General features: G+C 41.9%; 1 protein-coding gene across 1 annotated transcript; it reads left to right on the top strand.

The window, feature by feature from the left end:
• Nucleotides 1-1,423: 1,423 nt before the first annotated feature.
• On the top strand, nucleotides 1,424-3,765 carry LOC146019594 (gamma-crystallin-3-like). The gene is made up of 3 exons (XM_083152090.1): nucleotides 1,424-1,432; nucleotides 2,349-2,591; nucleotides 3,490-3,765. Exons 1-3 carry the CDS (start codon nucleotides 1,424-1,426, stop codon nucleotides 3,763-3,765), a joined length of 528 nt encoding a protein of 175 aa, XP_083008216.1.
• Nucleotides 3,766-10,647: the final 6,882 nt, after the last annotated feature.

The following is a 10,647-nucleotide window of genomic DNA, read 5'->3' as shown; positions in this document are numbered from 1 at the left end:
ACTGGCAGAAGCTTGATCCAATACCAGTGGCGTAACTATCAATTTTGCTCCCCATGCCAAAAAGTTTGTGGCGCCCCAGAGCATGTTTTCCCAGCGTGTGGGAAGAGAGACAAGCAGACACTGCTGCTTCCCTTTGCTCAGACGCATCCCAGGCCACCCCAGCGCATGTCCATCTGCCCACCCACCCTGTACACAGTAGCCAATAGCCAGCTCTGTTTGCAGTCAATTGAATCAGTGTGGGGATTTGTCGTCTCAGCCATGGCCGCATCCGCGCTACGGCTGACTCGCCTCCTCAGCCTGTGGGCAGTGGCAGGCAGCAGCATGTCAGTGTGTTGAGCGGGTGCTGGCGCCCATACAGACCCCACTGCCGCTTGCTCCACCAAACGGCAGCTAGGCTGCCTTACAGTAGTTATGCCACTGTCCAATACAGAGGTGTGTCAGATTTCATCAGCAGCTGAAATTCACCACCAACTTGTTATGGTGTACAGAGCTAACATCATTTCCCCTGCATCTTACACCCGATGGGACGGTATGCAGTCAATAGGTCAACAGTTTCATGGTCAGCAGTCATAACATATGGTCGATATTCATATGGTAGACATTGTCAAAAGGTCCAGCTGATCAACATGGTAATGATTGACACACGAAAAGGTTGAAATTAGTTTTCTTTTTTTTAACATTTCCATAAGTTACCAACCACATGTCTCTGATTAGGAATGGTAAAATGGGATGAGCACAGCAGTAGCGGAGAATGGCACCTTGCCCGAAGCATGGCTGAATGTTGACCTTTTGTGTGTCGACCATTACCATGTTGACCTTTTTTTTGTGTTGGCCTTTATTTGTCTCGATCATGTGTCTACCTTTTGGCTGTCCACTCTTTACACCACAATCTTTAGGGGCAGCTAGAGGTAAATTAGAATAATGACTTATTCTCTTCCTTACACTACACAGATAATGGCTAATGCTGTATAATTAATGAAAGTTTATAGCAAACTTTATTTGAAACAATTGAATGACATTCTGTTTGTACTCAATATAAGAAGACGATCAGGTTGTACCCATGACATTATGATGACAGATGGTCCATGTGACGGTCACTCACTCCCACAGAAAATGCCAACGCTCTCTTCATACAACCTGACAATGGAGGCCTCACATACACTGCAAAACCTGATGTATTGTTTTCTGATCAATGCTTTGGGAAAAATGAATGTGCCATGGAACGTATATGAACAATAGTCACACAAAGGAACAGACACACACATACAGACAGACACACACACACCAGAAACACGTCTTTTACATAAAGAGGATAAAACAGCTCAACACTTTGCTTACAACACATTCAGCTCAGGTTGTATATAAGCCTCCCATTCCCCTGTGCCCAGTACACTGTGGGTTTGGACATATTTTAATCTACAACATGGGAAAGGTGAGTCTCATACAAACATTTTGATTTACATATAAATATAAGGACTAGAGGAAAGAGAATCAACGTTTTTTACATTTTAACAAATATAAATAACCATAAAATTATGAGCAATGATATTGAAGAGAGCTTGGCAAAGAAAATTGATCATAATATATATATCCAATGCATGGGGCTGCAGAAACTATATAGGGATTCAATATGGGAGTCCAGTTCAAGTTCTACCATTGGGCAGCTTTATGCAGCTGCCTTGTACATCAAGAATCTGGGAGACCCTTGATTCTAACCATCAGAAATGGCATGATAGGCTGATACAGCCACCAGAAGGCCTTCCAAATCCTGACCAAAACCAGCTCTGAGAGGGGATGAACTAAATGCAGGTGTTGGACGTCTAAGACACCAACTCCACCTGAGATTCTGTGAAGGGAGTATTGGTATGTGGGTGATGGTTGGAGAAGTAAGATGAAGTTTAGCCTATGGTGAAAAAAACCCTTTCAGCGGGCCTTACTGGAATCATTTAATTTATCTCTGCTCCTATGCCGGAGATCCGTGCACTTTGGGTGTTTACCTGTGTTGGTGATGGGGCCTAACTATGAATCCATTCAGCTTTACCACCACAGTGCTCTGCACAGGCTCCTCTCTGGACATCGTATGGATAGGAGACTAAACATTCATTAAGTATAAAATAATGGATAAAATGAGTATCTGATACAGTAAGATTTTTTTCATTATTACACTGTATTTGTATGCAAGATTATTTATTGAGTTTGTTTTTTTTGCAACTTAAAGTTTAAAGTTTATAATAGAATAAATACATCTTTATGATCTTCAACATGTATGGGCAATTTCTGGAAATATCTGCTGCTAACAAAATTACTTTGTAATTGGTTAAATGACACCACTGTATTTCTTCCCACAGATCATCTTTTACGAGGACAGGAACTTCCAGGGCCGCTCCTATGAGTGTAACTCTGAGTGCCCGGACATGTCCTCATACTTCAGACACTGTAACTCCATCCGTGTGGAGAGTGGAAACTGGATCCTGTATGAGCACCCCAACTACAGGGGACACCAATACTTCCTGCATAGAGGAGAGTACCCTGACTTCCAGCAGTGGCTTGGCTACAATGACTCCATTAAGTCCTGTCGTCTGAGCCCACAGGTAAAATATATATATATCCGGATCGGGACCGGCACTCATAGGACTTATCAAAAAGGCAATGAAGACGGGGTAGTCTTAAGCAACAGTTCGGTGTACTATGACCGTTTTTAAGCTCAGTTTGACAGTGTTACAATACAGAGCTTGAAAACGGTTGTAATACACCTAAACGTTGCTTAAGACTACTCCATCTTCATTGCCTTTTTGATAATTCCTATGAGTGCCAGTCCTGATCCAACTATCTACATTCTGTGTTTATCACAAGTCAGGGCACCTAGGCACCGTCTTAACATATGCCCTCTTGGTGAGTGCCGATTTGAAATCTGGAAATATATTATAACCAAGTGATACACCAAGCACACTTCCTATAGCAGTTCTCTGTCGTTTTCCAAAATGAAACAAAAACTTCATTCGGATAGAAAGTTTTTTGTTGAAACAAATGCGTTTCACCAGAAAGACTTCATCAGAGGTAAGACAGAGACTTTATAATTAAGTCTGTACAGAAAAAGGTATTCTTTAAGAAAAGATAAAATCAATGTATGGTGATCTAAGAAAACCTAATATGGCCTATCAGGCCAGGTTTTTCTGAAAGGGTTGGGTCCTTGGATCCCCGAATTTTGGGGGCCGTATTAGTATAGTTTAAAAGAATGCACCATTCATAAGGTTCGGTAAGGTGAATTCCAGGTTACGGTACTTTCTCCCAAATACATAAAACCATCACCACAGTGTAGCGATATCTCATGCTCCTTCACAGCCACTCTATACTTCATATAATGCTGGAAAGAGAAGAGGATCTTTGCGTAAAATCTTGAATACACCTGAAGTTTATCGTTAACTTACTGTATTGTGCTTTATTAGGGTAGGAAAATATTTAAATTGTATGATACATTTTTTATCCCAGCACCACGGCTCATTCAGAATCAGGATCTATGAGAAAGAAGACTTCCGAGGTCTGATGATGGAGTTCACAGAAGACTGTCCCAATGTCTATGAGAGGTTCCGCTACCAAGACATCCACTCTGCCAATGTACAAGATGGATACTGGATGTTCTATGAGGAGCCCAACTACCGGGGACGTCAGTACTACCTGAGATCAGGGGAGTTCCGGAGATACACCGACTGGGGTGCCACTAACCCCAGAATTGGTTCCTTCAGGCGTGTTCACCATTTGTATTAAAACCACATTAAAATAAAATATGTCAATTATCTTCATTCTGAATACTGTATCTCATTTCTTATTTATGTGTTTTAGATAAATCTGTAAGTGTCATATCAGCCTAACTCTCATCCCAATCTAATTACTACAATGTGTGTATGTGTGTGTAATCTGATTTCCTTTATATAGACTTTCCATTAGGACAGTTAACATATGTTAAAACTTACGTGTCAGCAATACTATTTTGCATGTAGCACCAGTAAGGCTCACATTGTGTGAGGTATCACACAAAGGATTTGCTCATGGAATATTAATTATCAGCTTAAATTAAATGAATGACACTGTCATTGTATCCATCACTTAATGAAAAAATGGTATTAGGTTGATAGGTGGACATTGAATAGGGCAACAGTCATTATAAGACAGGGGAACTACAGCTGTAACTGGCTTATTGCTGAAGAAATCCTTTAATGAGCAATTCTTACAGTGCGTGCTTCATAAAATATGTGATTATTATATAACATGTAAAGAAGTTTCGTATGGATACAAACATGAATGAAAAAATGCAATGAAATGATTGAGTATGGTAAAAGCTGTTGAAAAAAAAATAGTGAATGTAATAATTTCTGTGCTGGTTCCTATCATTTCTATCAATAATGCAAATAGACTAGCAGGTAAGGTGACCATACGCGGTTAGAGGATGAGGAGCCGCAAGTATTGTGAACATGCAGAATTTCTCTGGTAAAAACCCTGCATGGGCTCCTGAAGCTAAGACTGGTTCCTGATGTTTTCTGCTTTCCTTTCTTCTTCTTGTGTCTGTGACACATTTGGTCCACATACGCTCTTTTTATTCAATTCTGGTACTTATGTCTTTTTTGGAAATCAATATAATTGAGACCCATTAATATGTGTTTTAATCCCTTTTAATGTTTGATTATTAATTGCAATGAGGTAATATCTGCAGTCACCAGGTACATTCCTTTATTCCATCTATTATCCTGTAGCGTTTGCAGTATCCTTGAGGTATGACAAAGTTTTTATGACCAGCAGTTGCAATAAATAATCTATGAATGCAGATAGATTTTAAGACAGACTCCTGTAATGAATGTTTCTCAATAATACAAACTTTTCAAAATTGAAAAAGACTTAATCCAAGAATCACTAAAATTCATTCTGGAGAAATTTTTTTTTTAAATGGAAGCGGTTACCGGCAAAAGAAAGGAACAGCCATGGGTCCGCACTTCACCCCAAGTTACACAAATCTATTCTTTATTGAAAACATACTGTAATCTTCTTCTGGCAAGGGTGATCTGAAATCCTCAGTGAACATCTGAATTACAATGGATGAAATTTGCTAAAATGGGAGTTCTGTTTCACATAATTTCCCCCAGTGATCATAATATACAATTTACAATCTTTCCATTTTCAAAGGACACGATACATACCGAAACTTGCATTAAAAAAGATGAACAACCAAAACTACATTGCAAGAAACAATGGGCCTGATTCTGGTTGGCTAGCCGCCCACCGGCCGTGTGAGTGCCCATCCCCCGCTTAACTGTGAATTTCCCAGCAGTATTGCTAATGGATGTTTTGCATAAAAATCAATTTGAAGGCATGCGTGCAGTCACAAAATCATTCAATGGTCACTGAAGCGAAGCCACCCCGGAAACCAGGCCTGCCTGCATTCGCATGGGGAGACACAGCATTTTCCAGGGCACATTTTGTGTTTTCATGGGTATGGCCAGTAAACACTGGGTATTCGCATGCAACACCCCCTGTTGCATGCAAACTATGTAGCCATGCTATGAACCTGTAGCCATGCTATGCGAACCTGTAGCCATGCTATGACTATGACTATAGACTATGCAAGTCTCCGAGGGCGCCCGCAGAGAAGACCTGCAAATGTGCATATTTGCTTATGCACAGATCTTTACCATCTAACTCCCTGTACAAATGTACGAGTAAGTTCACAAACTAGTATGACCCCCAATGAGCATTACTCTCAATTGCTAGAGAGCATTCCAAAATGTATTTTTAGAATACAATGTAATTGCAGTGAAGATAAAGTATGCAGAAAATAAATATCTGTAATAAAATAATCTGACAGGAAATGACTCAGTGCATCCTATTATCAAAAAACACTAGCATCTTCTTTGTCAAGGCCCAATATTATCCCCTTGAGTGCAAAAGATGTATAAAATATCCACTAAATATGGCAAGGTCGGTCAAGAGGCGTGGCCACGGCAGCGCGGGAGTGAGAGGTGTGCGTGGTGAAGGAGCTCCCTGGCCTTCCACATATCCGCGTTAAAGATTGGGCTTCGGGCGGTGAGACGGTGCCTACCTCTGGATACAGAACTACGGCTGTTTCCTGGAGCAGGAGCCCTTCCCCTGGTGTGTGCGTCCGGTTCAGTGCCCAGCGGTGGAGTGTGGGTTGTGACGCGGCGAGTGGTCACGTGCCGCCCGACAAGAGCAGCAGCCGGTAGCTGCGGCAACAGCAGGGACCCCACGCCGGCACCAACGACGAGGCGGGCGGGGTGAGAGACAGCCCCCCCCCTAAGCCGAGGGAGTGAGCGGTGGTAGCGGCAGCAGGAGTGAGCGCATATACTACCAGCGCATACTAGCATAATATACGAGTATATTAGTTCTCATTGCATACGGCTGTGGCCGGATAGGCTGTGGCCATAGTTTAGCTGTGGCCCTGTATTGAAGTGGACCGTTTTAAAGTGGGAAAACAGAGTCATAACTACAAGCGTTATACCTGCGTTGATTCATCTGACCCCTCCTCTATCCTTGTCTCCAACAGGTAAATTCAACTTTGTCACAGGCATACGTGCAGACTATCTCTCTCTGCTGTAACATCCACATGCTTTTGAACTCTATTGGGTACATTTGCAAGCAAGTGTCTTCACTGCAGAACATTGCATCCCTTGTGTGTGGGATTGTCTTATAGGTAAATTCAACTTTGTCACAGGCATACGTGCAGACTATCTCTCTCTGCTGTAACATCCACATGCTTTTGAACTCTATTGGGTACATTTGCAAGCAAGTGTCTTCACTGCAGAACATTGCATCCCTTGTGTGTGGGATTGTCTTATAGGTAAATTCAACTTTGTCACAGGCATACGTGCAGACTATCTCTCTCTGCTGTAACATCCACATGCTTTTGAACTCTATTGGGTACATTTGCAAGCAAGTGTCTTCACTGCAGAACATTGCATCCCTTGTGTGTGGGATTGTCTTATAGGTAAATTCAACTTTGTCACAGGCATACGTGCAGACTATCTCTCTCTGCTGTAACATCCACATGCTTTTGAACTCTATTGGGTACATTTGCAAGCAAGTGTCTTCACTGCAGAACATTGCATCCCTTGTGTGTGGGATTGTCTTATAGGTAAATTCAACCAAATATCTGATCTGTGTAAATAACAACAGTACCTTGCCTGTGTGTAGTGAGGCATGTATTTTTTATTCTAAAAGAGATATAGTATCCTGGAATGCCAGAACTGTTTTTGTAAGCCACTTTTATTGCTCTGTATAGCAGGGGGTGGGGACTGAGGGTGTAGATTCTTCCAATTATTGGAAATTGGGAAGAAGGCATTGTTAGAGTATATTAGTTCTCATTGCATACGGCTGTGGCCGGATAGGCTGTGGCCATAGTTTAGCTGTGGCCCTGTATTGAAGTGGACCGTTTTAAAGTGGGAAAACAGAGTCATAACTACAAGCGTTATACCTGCGTTGATTCATCTGACCCCTCCTCTATCCTTGTCTCCAACAGGTAAATTCAACTTTGTCACAGGCATACGTGCAGACTATCTCTCTCTGCTGTAACATCCACATGCTTTTGAACTCTATTGGGTACATTTGCAAGCAAGTGTCTTCACTGCAGAACATTGCATCCCTTGTGTGTGGGATTGTCTTATAGGTAAATTCAACTTTGTCACAGGCATACGTGCAGACTATCTCTCTCTGCTGTAACATCCACATGCTTTTGAACTCTATTGGGTACATTTGCAAGCAAGTGTCTTCACTGCAGAACATTGCATCCCTTGTGTGTGGGATTGTCTTATAGGTAAATTCAACTTTGTCACAGGCATACGTGCAGACTATCTCTCTCTGCTGTAACATCCACATGCTTTTGAACTCTATTGGGTACATTTGCAAGCAAGTGTCTTCACTGCAGAACATTGCATCCCTTGTGTGTGGGATTGTCTTATAGGTAAATTCAACTTTGTCACAGGCATACGTGCAGACTATCTCTCTCTGCTGTAACATCCACATGCTTTTGAACTCTATTGGGTACATTTGCAAGCAAGTGTCTTCACTGCAGAACATTGCATCCCTTGTGTGTGGGATTGTCTTATAGGTAAATTCAACCAAATATCTGATCTGTGTAAATAACAACAGTACCTTGCCTGTGTGTAGTGAGGCATGTATTTTTTATTCTAAAAGAGATATAGTATCCTGGAATGCCAGAACTGTTTTTGTAAGCCACTTTTATTGCTCTGTATAGCAGGGGGTGGGGACTGAGGGTGTAGATTCTTCCAATTATTGGAAATTGGGAAGAAGGCATTGTTAGAGTATATTAGTTCTCATTGCATACGGCTGTGGCCGGATAGGCTGTGGCCATAGTTTAGCTGTGGCCCTGTATTGAAGTGGACCGTTTTAAAGTGGGAAAACAGAGTCATAACTACAAGCGTTATACCTGCGTTGATTCATCTGACCCCTCCTCTATCCTTGTCTCCAACAGGTAAATTCAACTTTGTCACAGGCATACGTGCAGACTATCTCTCTCTGCTGTAACATCCACATGCTTTTGAACTCTATTGGGTACATTTGCATGCAAGTGTCTTCACTGCAGAACATTGCATCCCTTGTGTGTGGGATTGTCTTATAGGTAAATTCAACTTTGTCACAGGCATACGTGCAGACTATCTCTCTCTGCTGTAACATCCACATGCTTTTGAACTCTATTGGGTACATTTGCAAGCAAGTGTCTTCACTGCAGAACATTGCATCCCTTGTGTGTGGGATTGTCTTATAGGTAAATTCAACTTTGTCACAGGCATACGTGCAGACTATCTCTCTCTGCTGTAACATCCACATGCTTTTGAACTCTATTGGGTACATTTGCAAGCAAGTGTCTTCACTGCAGAACATTGCATCCCTTGTGTGTGGGATTGTCTTATAGGTAAATTCAACCAAATATCTGATCTGTGTAAATAACAACAGTACCTTGCCTGTGTGTAGTGAGGCATGTATTTTTTATTCTAAAAGAGATATAGTATCCTGGAATGCCAGAACTGTTTTTGTAAGCCACTTTTATTGCTCTGTATAGCAGGGGGTGGGGACTGAGGGTGTAGATTCTTCCAATTATTGGAAATTGGGAAGAAGGCATTGTTAGAGTATATTAGTTCTCATTGCATACGGCTGTGGCCGGATAGGCTGTGGCCATAGTTTAGCTGTGGCCCTGTATTGAAGTGGACCGTTTTAAAGTGGGAAAACAGAGTCATAACTACAAGCGTTATACCTGCGTTGATTCATCTGACCCCTCCTCTATCCTTGTCTCCAACAGGTAAATTCAACTTTGTCACAGGCATACGTGCAGACTATCTCTCTCTGCTGTAACATCCACATGCTTTTGAACTCTATTGGGTACATTTGCAAGCAAGTGTCTTCACTGCAGAACATTGCATCCCTTGTGTGTGGGATTGTCTTATAGGTAAATTCAACTTTGTCACAGGCATACGTGCAGACTATCTCTCTCTGCTGTAACATCCACATGCTTTTGAACTCTATTGGGTACATTTGCAAGCAAGTGTCTTCACTGCAGAACATTGCATCCCTTGTGTGTGGGATTGTCTTATAGGTAAATTCAACTTTGTCACAGGCATACGTGCAGACTATCTCTCTCTGCTGTAACATCCACATGCTTTTGAACTCTATTGGGTACATTTGCAAGCAAGTGTCTTCACTGCAGAACATTGCATCCCTTGTGTGTGGGATTGTCTTATAGGTAAATTCAACCAAATATCTGATCTGTGTAAATAACAACAGTACCTTGCCTGTGTGTAGTGAGGCATGTATTTTTTATTCTAAAAGAGATATAGTATCCTGGAATGCCAGAACTGTTTTTGTAAGCCACTTTTATTGCTCTGTATAGCAGGGGGTGGGGACTGAGGGTGTAGATTCTTCCAATTATTGGAAATTGGGAAGAAGGCATTGTTAGAGTATATTAGTTCTCATTGCATACGGCTGTGGCCGGATAGGCTGTGGCCATAGTTTAGCTGTGGCCCTGTATTGAAGTGGACCGTTTTAAAGTGGGAAAACAGAGTCATAACTACAAGCGTTATACCTGCGTTGATTCATCTGACCCCTCCTCTATCCTTGTCTCCAACAGGTAAATTCAACTTTGTCACAGGCATACGTGCAGACTATCTCTCTCTGCTGTAACATCCACATGCTTTTGAACTCTATTGGGTACATTTGCAAGCAAGTGTCTTCACTGCAGAACATTGCATCCCTTGTGTGTGGGATTGTCTTATAGGTAAATTCAACTTTGTCACAGGCATACGTGCAGACTATCTCTCTCTGCTGTAACATCCACATGCTTTTGAACTCTATTGGGTACATTTGCAAGCAAGTGTCTTCACTGCAGAACATTGCATCCCTTGTGTGTGGGATTGTCTTATAGGTAAATTCAACTTTGTCACAGGCATACGTGCAGACTATCTCTCTCTGCTGTAACATCCACATGCTTTTGAACTCTATTGGGTACATTTGCAAGCAAGTGTCTTCACTGCAGAACATTGCATCCCTTGTGTGTGGGATTGTCTTATAGGTAAATTCAACTTTGTCACAGGCATACGTGCAGACTATCTCTCTCTGCTGTAACATCCACAT

Source organism: Crinia signifera, chromosome 7 (genome assembly GCF_055691185.1).
Source record: "Crinia signifera chromosome 7, ASM5569118v1, whole genome shotgun sequence".
Taxonomy (NCBI): Eukaryota; Metazoa; Chordata; class Amphibia; order Anura; family Myobatrachidae; genus Crinia; species Crinia signifera.
Note: the sequence above shows the minus strand (reverse complement) of the source record. Positions and strands in the feature narration are given on the sequence as shown.

Bases quoted from the DNA above. Each gene is read 5' to 3' on its own strand.
- LOC146019594 (XM_083152090.1), top strand. The intron at 2,592-3,489 runs GTAAAATATATA...TTTTTATCCCAG, and splicing joins CCTGTCGTCTGAGCCCACAG to CACCACGGCTCATTCAGAAT.